A 22,434-nucleotide genomic window follows, 5' to 3' on the forward strand; every position below is an offset into this window, starting at 1 on the left:
TCACTTGCGCCCTCTCTCTCTAATAAATAAATAAAACATTTGTTTTGGTACCAGATAAAATATGGCCATTAAAAGAAGCCCATTATTTAAGAGAAAAGAAAATACCCAAACACTTGAAAGCAAACCCAAATGTGAGTTGAAGAAGCCTTGGAAGAGTCTCTCTTAGTTCCTCTCCTAGTTTTCCAGTGGCCGTGATGCAAAGTGGGGGTGGAGAACAGGGGATCATTTCTGTGAAGGTAGTATAGTGACCCCCAGTTGTGAAGACTTGAAAAAAAAGTTAGAGGAAGCAAATAGTCAAAGGCTAATTTTAATACGCTTGCTCTGCCACCTAGCATGTCGCCTGCCTACCCCAGACCTGGTAGAGCCAGCACCTTCCCTCTCTGTTCTCCCCTTAGTTCCTGTTCCTGGTACTTGAACCTGGTTGTGCCTCTGTTTTGCCCCAAATCTCTTAGAAATAGGTTAGTGGCAGGGAGATACAAATGGATGGGCTTCAGGGTCAGGAAAAACCTGGGTTTACATCCTGCCGGCGCCACTAGTGAGCAACTCACTAGACTTGAGACAATGTATCCAGGCCAGTACTGTCCCCACAGAATATGGTAGGATGATGGATATGTTCTGTATCTACACTGTCCAATATGGCTGCCCCTAGCCCCAGGTGACTATTGAGCACTTGAAATGTGGCTAGTGTAATAAAGGACTTGAATTTTTAATTGTATGTAATTTTACTTAAATAGCCACATGACTAATGGCTCCCATATCAGACAGAGCAAGTGTAGAAAACGGAGAATCAATCCCTCCTCTCACAGAGGATTACCATGTGAGAATAGACAGGAGATACTGCGATGAAGGGTCCTACTATTAAACTATATCCTGCCTTGAAAGACCATAAGAGTACTGAATGAATTCTCAAGCACTCACTGTCCTGACGAGGCACTCTGAGTGTGCTTGAGTGGGCCTGCTTCCCGCTGTTGCTATCTCCCCACACCATATGCAGCTTTTTTTTTTTTTTTTAATATTTATGTATTTTGAGACAGAGAGAGACGGATCACATGCAAGCAGGGGGAGGGGCAGAGATAGGAAGAGAGAATCCCAAGCAGACTCTGCACTGTCAGCGTGGAGCCCAACGTGGGGCTCGATCTCATGAATCATGAGATCGTGATCTGAGGTGAAGAGTTAGACACTCAACTGATGAGCCACCCAGGTGCCCCAGCAACTCTGACTTTAGTAAATACTGCCTGAGGATGCAAGTGAGGCAGGCCGGTGTAAAGAAGTTTGTTTTCTTTCTCTCGTTAATTTGTCCCTACTGTGCTGATTAAACAAAATAACTACATTTCCAGAAACCCATTTTTAATTAAATTCTTCTGTGACACGACTTGACATTAAGTTTCCAGACAGAAAATGTTTCTCATTTTCTCCAGTTAAACTAATCATGTCATTATGTACCAACTGCTTTAAACTAAAGAGACTATCTATCTCCATAGGTTAAAAATATACAAAGACATCCATTTTTAGAAACACAAATCAAGCAGCACCCATTTTATAGTGTTTATTATAGTTAAAGTTCCTCTTGTAAAACATTAGTGATTTTGGTCCATATCTTATTTTCCATTTGGCTTTAAAACACTTTACATTATTTACAAAATAAATTGCAATTTTTATGATTGTACATAATTTTTTTTTGACCCTTGGAATATTACGGTTTTAAGTAACTAAAAAATAAACAGTTGGGAGACTAAGTGTACTAAAAAGTACATCTTGAACATATTTAATTACCACAGTAATTTAAAAGTCTTGATCTTTACTTCTTAAGATTAAAATGCACCATCATGAAGTCATTCAAGAATCTCCGGAATTTCTCTATCATCCACAATGAGACTATGGATAATCCCTTCTTTCCGCTTCCCACTACTGACAGCCTTTATGTAACAGTCATGGTTCCCAACACTGAAGTGAGTTTCAGTCCCGTCATCTACAAACTCACCCTAGGCCAACAAAAGAAGGAGGAATTAGTGTTCCAGAAACATTTATCTTTGTCTAGAGCATTAACACCATCTAAAAGCGTAGTATAATGAAGTATCTATCAGCTAAATGTTAAACTTTGGAAAATTAAAATTAGAACCTTGTATTGCTAGATGCTTTTACATCTCTGCTATGAACCGAAAATTTCTTACCTGTACCCCTCAAGATTATAGAATCTTATGTTTCAGGGGGAAAAAAAACCCTTACACCACGTGGCTAGGTGACTATAACATGTTCTATGTAGACAGTATCAACTATTTTTAAAAGTAAAAATGATAAACATGATAGCAAACACATACTTTATACCAAGTTACTTGTTCTATATCAAGAACAGCTCGCATGCATTATTTCAGGGTGTCCTCGCATAGCCCTGTCTATAGACTAGAAGTACTATTACTATAGTCCTAGAAGTATTATTACTATCCACACTGCAGAGGTGAGGAGGTTGAGGCACAGAGTGGTGAAATAGTTGCTGAGGGCCCCCTTCAGGAAGGGATGGGATTTTCTTACCCACTCTGAAAATCTGATTCCTCAGAATATAAGGTGATTTACTGTAAAACACACAGGTCACATAAAAGCAAACACTACCGAGTCTAGACCCCGTTCTTCCAGACACAGTAGCCACCAGCCACAGGTGGCAATTGAGCACGTGAGATGTGGGGACTCTGAAATGCAACGTGCTATTTAAACGTAAAATATACACTGAGTTTGGAAGACTGAGAATGAAACAGAGAATGTAAAATAACTCTAAAAACTTTTTATGTTGATTACATGTTAAATGATAATATTTTGGATATACTGGTTTAAACCAAATATATTATTAAGATGAATTTCATCTTAAGACTTTTTAGTGTGGCTGCTAGAAAAGTTACACAAGAAACTCGTATCTGTGGCTCATATTGTGTTTCTACTGAACATCTAGAGTAAAAAGATCGGGGCCAAGTAGTACAGAGAAGGAAGGAACAGGAGGCTTGGAGGATAAACGTGAATTCTGCCAGAAAGCAAAGAAATGACGAGCAGACTTAAAATTTGGCTATGAGCTTCCTGGCAGCCAAAGTGGACAGAGCAAGGTCCCGTAGCTGATATTATCCAACCAATGAAAGCATGGGATGCACTGGGTAGAGCTTTTTCTGAGCTCTGAGAAGATTCTGGCCAATGGCTCTTTATGGGAGGGGTACTGACACCTTGCGGGGGCACAATCTCACAGATACATAATCTTGGTCATGAGGCTTTGAGATGAAAAGAAAAAGGAGAAAATAAACTAACTCAGGTGTGCACTGCGCTGGGGAAGGCTGCCCAGACACAGAGCTGCCAACACCACACTGCAAATTAGGTTGTAGTTACAATAAGGAAGCAACTGGGTTGTAAAGGGCTATTGTCCAAACACTTGTGCTTCCCTGTTAATAACTGAAGAACAAAGACATTGTGGATAAACATTATCGTTAAGTTCTTATTTACGACCACAGACCACATTCTTAACACCACAAAACAATGTTCTCTTTACATCTGCACTGGAGAATTCCTTGAGGGTGGGAGGGAAGGGGATTAAAAACTGATGATTGAGCATCTAGAGAATTCCAGGGTAGGAAAGAAAGAACAGCAAGAACCACCAGGTGTGGCATTGGGTACACAGCAGGTGCCTGATCTACGTTAATGGATTCCACAAGGGGCCGTGAAACACTGAAGTGCTCACCAAGCCTCTCTGAATAAAAGAAGTCTCTAACAGTGGATTTAACTTGGAGAGTGAGTGGCTCAAGCTCTGGGGATCGTTGGGTGAGCCCTGGTTAAATATCCCTTCAAGAATTCATACCAGGAGTAAGAAAGAGAGAGGCATTTATCTTTGTAACTTCTGATTTCTGGCGTGGGCACTTCCTCAGAAGCAGACAGCCACGAGACCCAGCAGGTCTTCAGTAGCCTGCTGAATAAATTCATCCCGGACCTCCTGCCTTCCGAGCACCTCTCCCCACCTTCCTATCCCGACAACAGACAAGGAGACAATGGCAGCAACTACAATGTGCAACTAGCTAAAACGTAACAACAGAGTCTTGTCACCTCTAGCCCAGAAGGCCACGTCTGAGCTAGCATGAAAGGTGGGTACGAGGGATGGTGCCCCCTGCTGGCCAGCAGACCCCACAGCCCTCCGGAATGTCCACCCAGGGACGTGAGCTCCCAGTCCCACACTCTGTGCTTCCCATGCTGGTCTCCTCTGTCTCCACTTGCTCCCTGTTCTGTGCACACCGCTATTACTTCATTCTCACCGAATTCATCCCAATATCCATCCCACATAATAATGCAAGCAGCTGACGGCAGGGGCCCAACACTCTGGGGTGTGACGGGGATGTCGTGCTTGGCCTCAATGAGCGGTTACCCTCCTGGCACTGCTGGTCTACAAATTCCACTTGTCTTCTGGGGTTTGCGACAGTGCCCTTTCCTCTCTGCCTTTGTGTCATCCGACACCGTGTGCAGCACTTCTTTTTCAAAAACTTTTCTTTTAGAGAAGTACTATCTGCTTTGAGTATGGTATATGTAAAGCCTTCCTATTCAAAGTGTGACCCGTGGGCCGACAAGCAGCATTGGCAGCACCAAGGGAAGTGTCACAGTTTGCATTTAACAAGATCCCAGGTGATTCCTATGCATGCAGATTTGAGAAGTGGAGGTATAGAGCCCCACCTGAACTTGGAAAAACACAGGAGGAGGCCAAACTTTGGGGGGGGGGCAGTTTTTGATGTGTGGATGCTTTTTAGGACAGAGTCTGGTCCAGGCGAGGAAAGGTGCCAGCTGGTGAGAGCTGATACCAGCTCGCAACATAAGGTGTTTCCATGCCCTTCCTGTCCCCAGGCGCTGTCTGGGAAAGGTCTTCAGAATTTGGAGTCAAGGGTACTTCATCTTGTTCTTAACGGAGATGACCTTGGTTAATTATCAATCTCCACAATTAGGAAATGCAGCAACATTTCAATGGCAACTATACTCATGGTGCTAAGAGTAATCAGAGGGTCAACTTACTGCTGTCTCCATTCTTTTACCATTACACCATACGTCCATAGTGTCTTTTTCTGTAAAAGTAACAAATTAAAAAAAATTATACTCTATGACTCAAAGTTAACTCTTCATTATTTTAAGAAAAGTTTGATATACTAGATTTTGAAATGTACTCATGGCTTTCAAATTCTCCTAAATTTGAAGACACTATGTTTACTCTCGGTTCACAGACAAAACAAAAATGAAACAAAACGCTCTTTTAAGAGAAAATCATGGTCTCAGTACAAATGGGTGAAGTCTTGTCAAACAAAATAAACACCACAGCACAAACTTCAGTATTTAAGAGGATGCACAGAAATGAATGTGAGGAAGGAGCTTTTCACATGGACTGTCATCGTGACCAGATGACTCCCCTGTCTGTCACACTGAGCCACCTGGATGACGGCACAGAAAGGCCACCAAGAAAGGCTGCCACGAGGTTCACACAGGCTGGACAGCACGTCAGGCTTAGAAATTTAGCCTTTAATTTCCTACTGGATAGCACAAGAATCTCTATTCATTTTTTGCGATAGTTTCACTTTGGGGAAAATTATTGGATCATAAAAAACCAACAACACAGGTATACCTGGTGGCTGTGCTGGGTACGGTGCTACTGGGTATGCGCTGGGTATGGAGCCAAGTGCTGCCACGATACGCTTGGCTGTTGGTTAAGCTGCCAGAGCTCACTTCGGGAGGCATGTATATGTGTGCGCGTGTGCACAATATATGTGCGTTTTGGGAGAGGATCCCCAGGTCTGCTTGTAAATATTAGTGTGCTGGCAGGTGGCAGGAGAGAAGAGTGCAGTCATTAAGCAGCCAGAAGATGAGCTGTAGGTGTTATAACGAAGGCTGGAAAGAATCGTGACCCGTGTGCGCGGGATGCCCAGGAGGCAAAAACTTGCCTGGGGGTCAAGGCTGAGGTGCCAGTCAGGGGCTTAATTGTGACAGGCCATCTACTCCAGGAACACAGTCTAACAGGGATCCTTTTCTCCCCACACCTTGAGATGGGAGCCTCAGAGAGTGGAGGGAGGCCTTTGAGCTGGGCTAAAGGGAGACAGAGGCAGGGGGGCCCAAAAGATGTGGGCAGATGTTGCCCTAGTGGCCTCCTGAGCGGGAGGCATCACCAGCCGCAGCTGCAGGGAAACCCAGCTTGTCCCAACAGCTAATCAGAGCGCACAGTGCTAAAATAAGCATGGCGGTGGTGAAAACTGGAATTTTATTTAGTGTGCTTGCTGGACATGTGCTTGCACGCAGATTCCTTCTAAAGCTATTATTAATGTACCTCTGAAGAAACCTGCTAATCCAGAAACCATAAAAGAAAAATGGGATAAATCTGACTACATAAAAGAATATTTCTGCATGGTTTAAAAAACCACGTACACACATAAGCAAACTCATACAATAGATGACAAACTGGGAAAAATGAAGTGAAGCTCACAGCACAGACAAGAGTCTAATCTTGAGAAAAAGACCAAGAGCCCCAAAGAAAATGGGTCAAAGGACACGAAGATACATTATCAGAAAAGAAATACAAAAGGACCTCAAACATGAAAAGATGCTCAACTTCACTTAATTTTGAAAAAGGCAAATATGAACAACACTGAAATACCACGTTTCATGCAGCAGAATATCAAAAAAATAACAAAATCTGACACCATGCTCGGCTGGAGAACCTGTGGGGAAATGGGTACTTGGGAGCACAAACCAGTAGAAGCACCAGGAGGGACAACCGGGCACCATCTCCTCAAACAACAAGGGCAGTGATGTTGGACCCAGCGACCCTACTTTCCCACTTCTGGGATTGTATGCTAAAGGGATATGTGAACCAAATTCCAAGAGGCAGGTGAACAAAGCTATTCATCCAACACTGCTTCTAACAGCGACAGGTTAGAAATAGCCCAAACGCCCATCTGTCAGGGATGAGTTAAATAAACTATTTTACTCACTACTGAGACTTACTCCGCAGCTATAAAAAAAAGTATGAGAAAGTTCTTTATGTGCTGGTAGAAGAGGATCCTCCGAATATACAAATAAGTCAATAAAACAAGAGGCTTTTATGAAATAAGGCAGTAGTAAAATATTTGTATTTGCTTGACTCTGAATAATGAAACACTGGAAGGGCTCATTATTAAAAAAAAAAAAAAAAGCTTATCTTTATTGAGGAAACAGGGTGGATGGGAACAGGGGTGGAAAGAAATTTCTGCATATATCTTTTCCCATCATTATGATTTCTGAATCATATGAGTATAGCACCTATTTAAGTATGTATGTTAAAAAAAAGAACATATCTATCTGATAAAGTATTCAGTCATTGCTGCTCAGAAGTGGATTCAGCGAGTCATAGGAGGTCCTGGAGCATGTGCGTGCTGGAGCCTCTTCCCTCTGCCTGCCTGCAGCTTTCCTAAAAATAATGAGCATCTTTATCGTATGCCCAGATTATGCTCCTGAAATACCATTTGCCTCTACTAGAAACCAGGGCATTTTGGAAAAAGGGGTGATTTCACGTCTGAGTAGAAAATGTTCAAATGAGCCTAAGACATCTTGTCATACCAGATTGCAAGGAAGATTTCAATGTCTACCAAGGATGTGTCAAAAGGACTCAGGAGTAAATCTAAACAATACACCATTGGCCAAAACTGGGACAATGTGAGGGTCAATAAGGATAATAACTTCAATATGTTGAGACACACATCAAATTGTTTAAATCCATGAGTTAATAACGACCAAAAAACCCTAAACAATCACCTTTAGAGGAGAATATGTTCCAATTCAGTATTTTGAAAACTGGTGAAGGCAAAACAAGTGTTATTCTGCATTTGTTATACAAATTGTAACTCTGTGCAACCAGACAGATGACAGGAAGTTTCTTATTTTAGAAATATTCCAGAATATCACCATTTGGCAACTGCTAATGAATTAATGGATACAAACATTAGGTATTAAAGGTTGGCAACATAAAAAAAAAAAACATGTGCCTCTTGATATAACGAAACAACATGTGCCTCTTGATATAACGAAATTATAAAGTAGGGTTGCCAGAAAAAAAAAAATCAAAGCTAAATCTGACCAATTCTTCAGTCAACTACCAATGTATAGGAAATATTAGAGAAATGCAGGTGCCTGGCTGGCCCAGTTGGTAGAGCATGCGACTCTTGATCTCAGGGTTGTAAGTTTGAGCCCCACACTGGGTACAGAGATTACTTAAAAATAAAACATTTAAAAATATATATATTTTTAAAAAAAGGAAAAAGAAACAGAGAAACATCACAGAAATGCAATCCACAAAATCCATGTACTTCCAGCCAGTGCTCCAAACATTTTTCATTCTTTTTTAAGATTTTATTTTTAAGTAGTCTCTATACCAACACGGGGTTCAAACTCACAACCCTGAGATCATACTCAAAATCCTGAGCCAGTCAGGAGCCCCAACATTTTTCATTCTATTTTTTTTTAATTTTTTTTGAATATTTATTTTTGAGAGAGAGAGAGACACACACACAGCATGAGCGGGAGGAGGGGCAGAGAGAGAGGGAGACACAGAATCCAAAGCAGGCTCCAGGCTCTGAGCTGTCAGCACAGAGCCTGAGCCATGAGATCATGACCTGAGCCGAAGTCGGACGCTTAACCGACTGAGCCACCCAGGCGCCCCAGCAACATTTTTCATTCTTAAAAAAATTTTTATAAAACGGTATTTGTAGGGGTGCCTGGGTGGTTCAGTCGTTTAGGCATCTGACTCTTGATTCTGGCTCAGGTCACGACCTCACCATTCGTGAATTCAAGCCTCGCATGGGCTTTTCCCTAACAACTCAGAGCCTGCTTGGGATTCTGTCTCCCTCTCTCTCTGCCCCTTCCCCCTCACTCAAAAGTAAATAAATAAACTTAAAAAAATAAAAAGGTATTTTCTAGCATTTGACTAGACTGCAGAATCTTTACAGGTATGGACAACATCTCTTCATCTATGTATCCTCAGTGACTGATATGCTAACTGGTATTTTGTAGGTACTCGATATCATCTAAATAAGTGAATCAATGAATTAATGAGATGATCCAAATGGTCTTAATGATTTGAGAAGCAGGAAATACTTGGAGTACCAGAAGAGAGAAAAGATAGTAACTGGTAAATATTTGTCTCTTAAGTTTTGTAGGCCTGGTAGAAACAACACAGATGGCAATCTGTAACAAAAAAACTTAGTTTAAAGATCAATGGCTTACTACTTTTTATTTTTTAATCTACTTTATCTGGACTTTGACAATTTTGATCTGTTGCAGTACTAAACCTATTGCTACCTAGAGAAAAAGTCCCTGGTTACTAATCAGTCTTAGATTTCCAACGGTCTTTTTTTTTTTTTAATGTTTATTTATTTTTGAGAGAGAGAGAGAGAGAGACAGAATTGGAAGCAGGCTCCAGGCTCCAACCTATCAGCAGAGAGCCCGACGTGGGGCTTGAACTCATGAACCATGAGATCATGACCTGAGCTGAAGCTGGACGCTTAACCAACTGAGCCACCCAGCTGCCCCTCCAACTGTCTTTACACATCCTTTTAAAGAGAAATATAATAATATTAAATAATAGAAATATCAATAATAAATAGCAAATGTCTACATCAATATTTCTCTCTTTTTTTTAACCTGTTTATCATCCTCAAAACTGTCACTATAAAATCTGGTTCTCACATATCAATTAAATGAATACTTCATTCACACAAGACACATCAAAAATACACCTACGCTGGGGCGTCTGGGTGGCTCAGTCAGTTGAGGGTCTGACTTTGGTTTGAGTCATGATCTCATGGTTCATGAGTTCAAGCCCCACACTGGCCTCTGTACTGACAGCTCCGAGCCTGGAGCCTGCTTCCAATTCTGTGTTTCCCTCTCCTGCCCCTCCCCCCAACTAGTGTACCCACTCTCTCTCTCTCTCTCTTGAAAATAAACAAACATTAAAAAAAAAAAAAAAAGAAAAATATACCTACCCTTACACTCTGTCTATTCAAAGCTCTCACAAGAGGGACTAATTAACAACCATCATAAAAAGCCAATGAATTCTGCAGAAACAGCACTCACCCAAAACGACTCTAAAGTCCTCACCATCCAAATGTAATACCCAAGTATTGGTGGTTTTTGACCTGTTCTCCATATACTTCTTGAGACTCTTCCCATTAATTTCCAGAGTATATTCATACGCAAATCCACTGATAGCATCTATATTTATCGTTGCTTTTGTCTTTGCAGCTCCAACGCAGAAGGTTTCTTTGCCCACTAATTTGAACATCCATTCTTTTCTTATCTCTTCCTAAGCAATAAAATATAAAAGTTGAAAACACACAAATGGAAGAAAATTTAATATTTATAGAAATGCTATAATTTAAAAAATTTTAAGTTTATTTATTTTGAGAGAGAGAGAGCAAGTGAGTGTGGGGGAGGGGTAGAGAGAGAAGGAGAGAGAGAATCCCAAGCAGGCTCTGTGCTGTCAGCAAGGAGCCTGATGAGGGGCTTGAACTCACAAACCATGAGATCATGACCTGAGCCGAAATTGAGTCATATGCATAACTGACTGAGCCAGGCGCCCCAAGAAATGGTATAATTAAAGTGAGTAAATAGCAGTGCTATTTAGGTATAATTTTATTCTTTCATGATCCAAATATTTTACAAAATAAAAACACTTGAAGTTTAAATGTTATATAGTCTATGGATTCTGTAACTATAAATAGTTTGCTTTGTCCAGCAAAATGATACAGGCCAAAATATAAAGATAACCACTGTTAAGAGAAAAGCCCTGAATTCATACATGAAGAATCTATATTAACAAAATCAAGCATTTTTTCCCTACCTTCCCATCTACATATACCACTCGTTTGCCTGATGTGGTCCCATGTTCAAATTCAATCTTATGGACTCCGTCACTTAAAGCAACATCCCAAACAGCTACGAGATCCGTCATTTTTTCCAGGCTATAAGGAGGGCTAAGGGAATAAAATGAAGCAATTATAATACACCAAAAACAGTAATTTATCTTTCCAGGTAAAAATATCAGATTTTTTAACCCATAAAATTAGAAAATATTAAAGTGATAGTAACTGAGAAATTCTACTCACAGTACATATAACTATCTTCTCCCTCTTGTGCACTCTTCCTTTAAGATGAAACTACTATATATGGGTATGTAGTCGGATAATTCCAAACAAAGTCACCTTAATATTAATAGGATTAAGAGCCGATCAGTTCATCCAGGATAGTATTCTAAGCTTGGCTACAGAATAATGCTTGGAAAGGTCAGTAAAAAGTCTCTACTTCTCCCCTGCCCCCCATTTAGAAAGCACAGTATTTAATTCTGGTTTTTCTTCCTCAGATCCATTCACTCCAAAACAAAAACTTTCCAAACATTTCATACTTAAACCAATTAGGATTCATTTTAACAAAAAGGGTTCTAATTCATTATACTAAGAAAAATAAAAGTCATAGAAGAAATGTCCTATAATAAGAGAAAAAAAATGGAAAATGGTAATTCTTGTCCTTACTATAGTAATCTTATTTAAAAAATAAAGGATTCTGTTTTGTCATAAGTTTCTGGCACAAATTAAATACATATGTTTGATATTAATATGTTAATATAAAATATATAACATTCATCCTATATGAGTCCTGTGTGAATGACATGTTATATAAGACATACATAAAATATTTTTGAGCCTGTTCTTTTAACTACATCTTACTCCTTATTCACTCTAATGTCTTTTGTGTGCTCTAAATCAGAAATGGCAAATGGATTTTTTGTCATTTTGAAGTGATTGCCAGGAACTCTGTGCTAAGATGGGTTTGGAGACCTTATATCAGGCCCTACGGGAAAAGACGTGCCATGTTGGTGGCAGCCACCTACATGCCAAGTGTTTACTACCCTTGCTCTAAATCACAGAAAAGCAAAACCAAGCATTCTGCAACTTTACAAAATGTGTGCTTAACAAAAGTAGCCTGGATAAATAACTCTTGAGTGATTAAAACAATCTTGAAAATTTCAAAAGCTAGTTTTACTGCCATGCAAGACATTTACCTTTCGTCATCTTCAAAGATAGGACTGTCATCTCCAGATGCCATGGTTGGCAAAATAGCCTTTAATCCAATTAGCAGCCAGGAAAGAAAAAAGCAGAATTGCAGCAAAGAAAGACTGAGAGCAACAAAGATAACATCTGCAAAGGGTTTTTTCTAAGTTTGCAATCCATTTCTTAAATTGCATGCAGTTTCTGATGAAACCAGCTTTTACATACAATAGAATTGCAACCTCCAATTTCAGGAAAAGAAATTAAGTCATGCACATTGGCCAATCATATTTTTCCCTGTTATAAATGTAAAATTTCCTAAAACTAGAGAATAAACTCTAGTTTATTCCAAATATTATACCACATCAGAGCTGCAAGAGACCTAGAGGTCCTCTGGGTCCTGTGCTCCTCAAATCAAGGTATAAGAAGCCCCAAGGGTGTGAGGTGTAGGTCAGGGAATACATAAAACTCCAGGATACACAGAATGCATCTCAGGAAGCATCAATGTTACAGGGTGGTAACAAATTTAAATGCAATCATAATATTAAATTTTAGAATATACATTATGTCGGAATATATAACTTAAAAATTTTGGGGGGGGGCACATGGTTAGCTCAGCCAGTAGACCATGCAACTCTTGATCTCGGGGTCGTAAGTTCAAGCCTCACATTGGGTATAGAGCTTACTTAATAAAAAATATAATAAATTTTTAAAAATTTTTTTAGAGAACTTCAAAGAAATGACAAGTTTGCAGGTAGCAGCCAAGGATATGCTAGTGCTGTTTCCCAACAGCAAACTTAATTTATCCACTTACTCGACCCCACTTAATTTACTAGTGCCAATAACGAATCCACAAAAGTTATGTGGTTTGCTCAGGTCACTAGTAGGGCCTGCGCCAGAATTAGAGCCCAGTACTCCAATGCAAATACCACAGAATTAACTGGGCTATAATACTAATTAAATTTTACTAAAATCAAAAGCACACATATTCACACATGCATAGGAAACCCTCCACATTTGGAGATTTGAGATTAACAGCCTGTACCCCTGCCAAACCTACCGAAAAATAGGCTCAACTATTTTTTGCTTCCAAAATCTACTCTGGCCTAGCCTTTTCCCTATAGTTGCCCAAGGGTGCTCCCTCCTTGTTAAAAATGGGAGATTGCCCAACTTCTTTAGCTGGAAACAGTCAGAAGCCACAAATTGTTTTTAAAAGGATGTCAAAGAAGAAATTAGTACTGATAAAAGCACTCCAACAGGCAAAGAAAACATACAAATTTTAGAATAAAAATTAGATAAAACTTCAAAACACTTTGTAGCGAGAATAAATTTTTTTTTTTTTTTTTTTGGTAGCACCTTAACAATTTGTGAAATTTTCTAGTCTTTCTAGAAGCCCTAGGATATCTCCTATGAAAGTGGAGGGTATCCTGCACCTATAAAAGCAAAGAGAATACATAGCAATAGAGGAAGCCAAACAGAATATAAACTTGGATAAGCCATCCTTTGCACATCAGAGTGGGCTTAGGAATATCATTCAAATTTTGCTTTATAACTTTTAAAGACCTTATAAAGCTCAGTAATTCAGCATTCAAACTTGAAAGAATTGCCCAGTTTTTCCATGACAAGGGACTTTAATATTATCACACTAACATAAAGGCATAGTACTATCTTAATTACAATAACTTTTCATATAGAAGTATAAAAGACAACAAATTAGAAGGGAAGTGAGAAATCAAAATCACATTTATTTTTTGAAGTTTTCCTCTAAACTATCAACATTTATTTATACATTCATTTATTTATGGAGCATCTATCTAAGGTGCTAAAAAGTTTTGGAAATTGTGATGGTTGCACCAAATTGTGAATGTGCTTAATGCCACTGAATTGTACCCTTAAGGATGGTTAAAATGGCTGGGGCACCTGGGTGGCTGTTGGCTAAGCATCCAACTCCAGCTCAGGTCACGATCTCATGGTTCAAGAGCCCCGCATCAGGCTCTCTGCTGTCAGTACAGAGCCCGCTTCAGATCCTCTGTCCCCCTTTCTCTCTGCCCCTACCCTACTCTCTCACTCTCTCAAAAATAAACATTTAAAAGAAAAAGATGGCTAAAATGGCAAATTTTATGTCATATGTATTTCGCCGCTACTTAAAAAAATTAATAGTGTAATATACAAAAAGACACTGTATACTTTAAATGGGTGAACTGTATGGTATCTGAATTATACTTCAACTAAATTGTTAAAAAAAAAAAAAAAAAGACCTAGGTGCCCTTCTGGTAGTGTTTCTTGAAATGTGATTATATCTATAACTGAAAGATGATCACAACTGTCCTCGTTCCCAATATCTCCATTACTCATTTGAATAATGATAAATATCTGTCACACATCTCTAAGTTACAAACTGGACTTAATAAACACATGTCATATTCTAAATTCATTCACCTTGCTGATAGTTATCAGTCACTTTTGTGCCAGGCACTCAGCTGGACACTAAGCTCAGAGTGAGGGGCTCTAGAGAGACCAAAAGATGACTACAACAGAACCATAGGAGTGTCCTTGAAAAGGGAAGCAGTGAAGGACAGAATGGGCCCACAGAGAAAGGATACTGGCCTGCTAAGTGGGTAAGGAGAGAGAAGAGACTTGGCTTTATCTTTTTTTTTTTTTTTTTAACGTTTTTATTTATTTTTGAGACAGGGAGAGACAGACAGAGCATGAACAGGGGAGGGTCAGAGAGAGGGAGACACAGAATCTGAAACAGGCTCCAGGCTCTGAGCTGTCAGCACAGAGCCGGACGCGGGGCTCGAACTCACGGACCGTGAGATCATGACCTGAGCCAAAGTCGGCCGCTTAACCGACTGAGCCACCCAGGCGCCCCCAGACTTGGCTTTAAAACCTGAGAGAATGGGGCACCTGATTGACTCAGTCTGTTAAGTGTCCGACTTCGGCTCAGGTCGTGATCTCACGGTTTGTAAGTTCAAGCCCTACATCCAGCTCTGTGCTGACAGCTCAGAGACTGGAGCCTGCTTCAGATTCTAAGCCTCCCTCGGTCTCTGCCCCTCCACCGTTCTGTCTCTCTTTCTCAAAAAAAAAAAAATTTTTTTTTTAAGTTTTAAAAAATAAACTCATACATACACTTAATTTTCAGGATCATGTGACCAAACTGGAAAATGACCATTACAAAGAAAATTCCCTCTATTTAATAACAAAACTTTAAAAATGTAAATGAAAAGGATGGAAAAACAAATTCCATTTTTTTCACTGATGAAGATGATGTCACTCACTCAACACTTTTTACATGTCTTCAAAGAAAACTTAAGTATCTAGACATCAGCGTATCTTTTAAAGTCTCTTCCCTAGCGATCCAACAGTCATGTTTCAGAGGATGCTTCAAACATTAAGACGTTTCCACTGTTCATCTAAACCCAGATTGAATTTTGCCTTAAATTGGGTTTTAAGTGTACTGGGTACTATAATAGTATGTCCAAGCTAAACCCAAGTCAATTTTAAATTACTAACACATTCATAGTTCCCTTTTCAGCAAAAGCTCTAGGTAAGGCCAGCCACAAGGGAGGTCACTTTTCAACAAGTAGGTGTTGACACTGTACGCCCAGAACCTTGTGAAGCCCTGGGACCTCCAGAAAAGTCAGGAAGCTTCGTGAACCAGGGGGCTCAACGAACTGCTTTCTGTAATAGCTACAAACTGAAAACCACCTGCAAGTTCACCGACAGCGGGGGAGCGGGGCGGGGCGCGGCGCGGCATCCACGAAGTAAATCACAGTCCGGTCACTCAACAAACTGCACGTACAGCCCGGGCCAGGCCCCGGGGATGGATGCGAAGGTCAGCCTGGCGCACACGAACGCAGTCCAGTGCGGCCAATACAAAGGACGCAGGAAAATACGCGAAGCCACGGGTAGCTGCCCGTAATGCATCCTTTGGCCAAGAAGCCACGTTACGGCACCTCACGATCTAGGGTCTGCACAAATACGGTCTGCTTGTGCGTCCATGGAAAAAGCGGCTGGAAGTGTATTATCCCAAGGTCGCAGGGCCTGGCCGGGCAGGGGAGACCCGCGGCCCGCCGCTCGGTACCGCCTCTGCCCTCGGCCCTGCAGACGCGACACGCCCGGAACACCCCAGCACCGCCTGAGGCCTCACCCGCGGCGTCTCACGGTCCGCGTAAACACCGCCCACCGCTAGCAGCTCCCGCCGCCGCCGCCGCCTCGAGATGGCCGCCGCCGCCGCCGCCGCCGCCGCGCTCCAGCGCAGAGGCTTCTGGGGGCCGTCTCACCTGCGCCGCGGGGCTCACCTGGCCGCCGTGGACCGCGGGAGGCTCTGCGTCGTGGACCCGCAACGCGCGGGTTCGGGCTCTGCCACTTAGGCCGCGTAGGCTTGTTCCCTTGGGCGAGAGCCGGGCGCCTCCTCCGCGTAAGCTGAAAGCTCGGCAGCCGCCAGTCCCGTGCGCGCCGACTCTCTGGCGCTTCAGGTCCCCGGAGGTGCCCAGCGCAGGCCGCCACCCGCCCCCGCGCACCGCAGACCCAGCCCCGCCCGCTGCCTCAGAGGACGTCTTAGCGCTCTCTGCACGGGCACCCCTCCCCGCCCTTCCCCGCTCCAAACCTTAAGTCCCGCACCGCGTCCAGTCGTCCCGCCAGCCGAGGTTGGTAAGCCCCGCTGACAGCCAGCGCGAGGCTGGACGCCCGGGATAACCTGGTGGCCAAAACAGAATCTGTGTCTTCTCTGAAGCCACCGGGCAGGTAAATCTGATTATGGCCTTCGTTCTTTGAAATCTGTTTATGGCTCTGGCCGCTTCCATAAGGACCCAAACTCTTTAAGCGGGCATGAGGCCCCGTGTAGATTCTCAGATGATGCAAGCTCTTTCTCCCCGCCCCTGCGGGCCTCTGCGGATGCTCTTCCCTCTGCTGGGCACTCCTCCCTGCTTTTTGCCTTAGTTATCCTCCACTTTCTTGTTGAGCTTGCTCTTCAGATATCATTTCTTAAGGAAAACTGACTTGGCCCTGAAGACTTGCAGCACTTGGAATTCTCCTTAGTCCCTGCCAGGGTGTGTAATTACTTGTGTAATTGCTGCTTAATGTGTAATTTAATAGTAGACTGAGGTCCTTAAAGGCAGGGGCAATGGGTGCTTGGCTCTCACTCTTGCATCTCCCACATCAGCACAGTGCGAGATGCTGAGCAAGTGCGTGAGTGAAAGGGAAGTTGAGAGACAATAGGAAACAATGTATTAATAGATTAATCAGTCTGCAAAGTCATAATGATTGAATTCCTAAGCAAATTATGTTACAAGGATTCTGCTTAGTGAGCACTGATTTCTTGTTTGCTACCTTGTATTGAAAACTCTTCTAAGACAAAGACTCTTCATATTTGTAATTTTCTTCTAAATCAGTGTCTGGAACAGAAAGTTTTCAATAAATGTTGAAAGAATGAGTTAGGGGAGGCAGATAAAAGGCCCAGAGTGGAAATTTTCAGGGATGGGACAAGGCTAACTAAGACACCTCCCTAATTACTTTTTCTTAGTCCTTAGTGAGTTGTTGGGCTAGGACCAGGAAACCTTGGTTGGGAAGCAGCTCAGTGATACTGTTTAATGAAGGATCATATTTTCTGGTAAAACTTTAGAAATCTGGATATCCTCTACAAGATCAGAAAGGTATAATTTGTTGAATGCTTGCTATGTCCTTATATATTGTCGTCTGTTAATTTTCACAATAGTCCAGTGCTTGTATTACAGACAGACCCAAAGCACTTCAGCAGTTGCAGGGCCCGCATGTGGAATGAGGCCTGTGGGATGCAAGAAGTTCATGTTAACAGGGCCTGTTAATAGAAAAGTGTGGATTGTGGGCCTGTCCCACAATCTGGGCCTGTCCTTAGAGTCCTGCGAAGCTCCTCTGCCCAGGGGCTGCAGAATACATTCATGAGGTACACTCAAGTCTGCACCACGAATAGGCAGTGCTGTCTGATTCCTCCGCTGGCTTGTTCCCCTCTTTTCTCTTTGGGTAGAATTTCTCAGATAACTGGCATTAAGGAACATACCAGTTTGGGCTACATTTTCCACCTACTTATTCCCAGGGGCCCAGGACAGTAGAGGTAGCAATAGTCACTTGTTACCAGACAGGATTGTTATGGAAAGAAAGTCTGAAGAAAACACAGTGAAAGGTATTGAACTTGAGTATAAATGTATTCATTCAAGCTGATTCTGCTTTTGACTCTACTTCCCCCCACCCCACACTAATCTCTATGCCCAACATGGGGCTCAAACTCACAACCACAAGATCAAGAGTCACATGTCCTACTGACTGAGCCAACCAGGTACCCCATGCTTTTGACTTATTCTCACTCTCAGATTATTAATTTGATCTTATTTTGGGGGTGGCTGGGTGGCTCAGTTGGTTAGGCGTCCTACTGTTGATTTTGGCTCAGGACATAACCTCACCATCATGGGATGGAGCCCCACATTGGGCTCTGTGCTGGGCATGGAGCCTCCTTGAGACTCTGTCTCTCTCTCTCTCTCTCTGTCTCTCTCCCTCCCTCTGTTCCTCTGTCCCTCTCTCCCTTTCCCTGTGCCCCTCCTCTGCTTTTGTGTGTTTGCTCTCTCTCTTTCTCAAGGGGATGGGAAAAAAGATTTTATTTTTAAGTAATCTTTATACCAACGTAGGGCTTGAACTTACAACCCCAAGATCAAGAATCACATGCTGTACTTTAAAATGAAAAAGAAAGAAAGAAAGAAAGAAAGAAAGAAAGAAAGAAAGAAAGAAAGAAAGAAAGAAAGAAAGAATCATGTGCTCCATCAACTGAGCCACCCAGACACCTCATCAGTGATGTATTTTAGGAGAGCAGCTAAAAATGTTTTCATTCACCATTCTCCATGTTTTCATTGGGCCTCCATTTGAACAGGGAATTTTTTTTTATAAATGTTTGTTTATTTGGGGGGGGGGGTGTGAGGGAGGGAAGAAGAGGCAGAGAGAGACAGAGAGAAAGAGAGAGAGAATCCCAAGCAGGCTCTGAACTGTCAGCGCAGAGCCTGAGGCGGGGCTCCGTCTCAGGGACCATGAGTTCCTGCTCTGAGCCAAAATCAGGAGTAGGACACATAACCGACCAGGCGCCCTGAAAAGGGAATTGTTAATGCGTTTGACTGATTTCCTGAATTTTTTACACAGTATGAACAGAGATCAAAATAAAAGGGAAAAGTTTTCTAGTCTGATACCTACAAGACTGAAAATTTTCCATATGCCCTTCCAGTATTGGTACAGCCCAACCGCTGGTGATATGTTTAAAGAAAGAGGCACCAGTGCTTGAGAAACAAGCACAGGGCCCAGGATTCTGGCCTCAGAGGGTGGTGTGTCCAGACCAGTGCCAGTAACAACAGTCTCTTGCTGCCGGCCAGGCTGCTGGGGCTTAGGCATCTTCCCCTCAGCCCAAGGAGGCTGTGGCTCTCCCTACACAAACACAGAAAGTGGAGAAGCAGTACAACAGGGTGATTTTGTAGAACTTCAAGAGAAGCTTGAAAATTTCAGGACAAAGTAGGTTTTGGTTTGAGTCATGTGGAGATTGGGGTTTGTAGATAAACCCTTAATTAGAACAAAGAGCCAAAGGAAGGCGGTACAGACACATGTTCCAGTTGGTAAAGATTTGTAAAAATTTGGATCATGTTTATTTTGAAAAATTTAAAAAGCATAGAAAAGTATAGAACAATACCCATATTGCTGCTACCTAGAATTGACTGACCATCATTACATATTGGCTCAGTGAAAAATTTTAATAGAAGAAAACATTGCAGATCAAACCTTATTTGATTTGCAACTCCAGCACCATTACTTGCCTCTCTTCCCCAAACGCCAACATGAACATAAATTTAGTGTTTCCTTCCAAGTCCACCCTCTGTAGTTATATAGAAATTATATACATGAATAGCTTATACCTGTTAGGATGTATATTATCTAAGACAAGAAATAACAAGTGTTGACAAGGATACGGAGAAAAGGAAACCCTTGTGCCCTGTTAGTAGGAATGTAATTTGGTGTAGCTACTGTGGAAACAGTATGGAGGTTTAAAAAAAATTAAAAATAGAACTACGCTATGATCCAGCACTTTCATTTCTGGGTATAGACATCCGCCCCGCCACACACACACTTTTATTATTATTCAGGTGTAAAAGAGAAGGAAATTCTGCCATTTGTGACAACATGGATGGACCTCAAGGACACTGTGCTAAGTGAAATAAGTCAGACAGAGAATGACAAATAATGTATATGTCTCTTATAGGTGGAATCTAAAAAGAAAAGCAAAAATAAGCTCATAGATACAGAGAACAGATTGGTGGTCTTCAGAGGTTGATGGGGGGAGAAATGGGTGGAGGGGGTATAAATTTATTAAAAATAATAATGAAGAGGGGTGTTTTGAACTATCCCACTTTGAATTTTATATTGTCAATTTATTATTACTAGTGTATTTGGCTTGTCTCTACTATTTTACCTTTAGCTTTCTAATTGTCCCACCTTTGTTCTGCTTTTTATTTTCCTTTCTTGCATTCTTTCAAAAATTGTTTAATGTTTATTTTTGAGAGAGACAGTGTGTGAGTAGGGGAGATGCAGAGAGAAAGGGAGACACAAAATCAGAAGCAGGCTCCAGGCTCTGAGCTGTCAGCACCGAGCCCGACACAGGCTCGAACTCATGAACCGCGAGATCATGACCTGAGCTGAAGTCAGACACCTAACCAACTGAGCCACCCAGAAACCCCTCCTTTCTTGCACTCTTAAAAGTAGACTTAGGTTTTGTTTTCTTATTCCACTTTTTCTGTCTACTGGCTTAGAAGTCATTGGCTCTATTCCTCTTCTTTGAATGGCTACCCTTGAAATTTTACATTGCATACTTAACAAGGCCTAAACATCCCACCTCTTCTTACAAACAACACAAGGACCTTGGAATACTCTAACTCCAATGGTTGCCCCCATTTTCATTTTAGTCTGTCCTTTTTTTCAGCCCACAGATTTGCCTTCATGATCATTATACTGAATTACATGATGTTTGTTTAGATTTGTCTACCTGTTTATCATTTTTTCTCAACAATCCCTGCATCTCAGACTTGTCTTTGATCACTTGTTTTCTTTCTAAAGTACATACTTAGAAGTTCTTTTAGTGTAGGTCTATTGGTGATTTTTTAAAAATTTTATTTTGAGATAATTGTATCTGGGAGCTCGGGAGAGCCACTGATCTGGACCCACTTTAACATGCTTCCAGAGTCCTAGTCAATGCAGGAATCTTGGGCTCAGTTCCCCCTGACTTGCTCCTGACTGTGCTGAGTAGATATTTACGTATAGGTAACACTCCTCTCGATATGTGTATCTCTCATAGCTTTGGGTTCAGCTCAAAATTTTGTTTCATCTCCTTTGAGATTTGCTTTCTGGAAAACCAGAAAGGAAATGATTATTATTTTGTAAATGTTTATTTATATTGAGAGAGAGAGAGAACAAATGAGGGGAGGGACAGAGAGGGAGATAGAGAATGCCAAGCACACTCCACACTGTCAGTGGAGAGCTCTATGTGGGGCTTGATCTCACAAACCGTGAAATTATGACAACTGAAATCAAGAGTTGGATGCTTAACCAACTGAGCCATCCAGGTGCCCCTATTATTATTTTTTTAGTATAAAAAGAAAAAAAATTATATAAGTAATGTTCTTAGGTATGATAGAGCCCTGCTTTTGAAAATTATTTGAGGGCATTTGAGGGGTGCCTGACTGGTTTAGTCAGCGGAGCATGCAACTCTTGATCTCGGGGTTGTGAGTTCAAGCCCCATGTTAACTGTAGAGATTACTTAAATATAAAATCTTTAAAAAATAAATAAATAAAAAGTTATTTTGAAGTTTACATTCTAGTGGAGGAGGCACTCACAAAAAATGAGGAAACAGATTGTGGTAAGTTGCTTCCAAGATGGCTCCCAAGGATCCTCACTTCTTGGTATTCACATCGTTGTATAGTCCTCTACTATGTTTTACTATAGTTGGTCTGTGTGATTAATAGCATATAGCAGAAGTGATGATATGTGACATCCTGTATTAGGTTATAAAAAAGACTTCAGCTTTTGTCTTAGGTGCTCACACATTCTCTTGGACACTCCCTCTGTGGGAAGCTGTCATGTTTTGGGGGTACCCAGGCAGGCTGTGGAGAGGCTCGCTTGATAAGGAACAAACAGCCCTGCCAGTAACCACATGGGTCAGTTTGGAAGTGAATCCTTCGGCCCCAGTTGAACCTTGAGACGACCAACCCAGGCTAACAGGTTGACTGCAACCTCATGAAAGATTCTGTCCAGACCATCCAGCTAAGCCCCCCTGTGTTCCTGAGCCACAGACATGTCAAGATACTA

The 22,434-nt window shown here is 41.7% G+C and overlaps 1 protein-coding gene across 12 annotated transcripts; it reads right to left on the reverse strand.

The window, feature by feature from the left end:
* Nucleotides 1-1,534: 1,534 nt before the first annotated feature.
* Nucleotides 1,535-17,125, reverse strand: FAIM (Fas apoptotic inhibitory molecule). 12 transcript variants are annotated; one of them, XM_045503496.1, is made up of 7 exons: nt 16,678-17,125; nt 12,083-12,141; nt 10,865-10,997; nt 10,099-10,327; nt 7,783-7,821; nt 5,023-5,072; nt 1,535-1,982 (listed from the first exon to the last, which is right to left on the reverse strand). In XM_045503496.1, exons 2-7 carry the CDS (start codon nt 12,124-12,126, stop codon nt 1,833-1,835), a joined length of 645 nt encoding a protein of 214 aa, XP_045359452.1. In that variant the 5' UTR covers nt 12,127-12,141; nt 16,678-17,125; the 3' UTR covers nt 1,535-1,832. The 12 variants fall into 12 exon arrangements, with proteins under 12 accessions (XP_045359452.1, XP_045359449.1, XP_045359453.1 ...); XM_045503493.1 differs by lacking the exon at nt 16,678-17,125 and adding an exon at nt 16,370-16,592; XM_045503497.1 differs by lacking the exon at nt 16,678-17,125 and adding an exon at nt 16,219-16,242.
* Nucleotides 17,126-22,434: the final 5,309 nt, after the last annotated feature.

The sequence above is a fragment of the Leopardus geoffroyi genome, chromosome C2, assembly GCF_018350155.1.
Source record: "Leopardus geoffroyi isolate Oge1 chromosome C2, O.geoffroyi_Oge1_pat1.0, whole genome shotgun sequence".
In the NCBI taxonomy this organism is placed as follows: Eukaryota; Metazoa; Chordata; class Mammalia; order Carnivora; family Felidae; genus Leopardus; species Leopardus geoffroyi.

Bases quoted from the DNA above. Each gene is read 5' to 3' on its own strand.
- FAIM (XM_045503496.1), bottom strand. From the start codon at position 12,126: ATGGCATCTGGAGATGACAGTCCTATCTTTGAAGATGACGAAAG. The intron at 10,998-12,082 runs GTAAATGTCTTG...TTATTCCCTTAG, and splicing joins ATCTTTGAAGATGACGAAAG to CCCTCCTTATAGCCTGGAAA. The intron at 1,983-5,022 runs GTAAGTTGACCC...TTGTTGGCCTAG, and splicing joins GTAAAAGAATGGAGACAGCA to GGTGAGTTTGTAGATGACGG.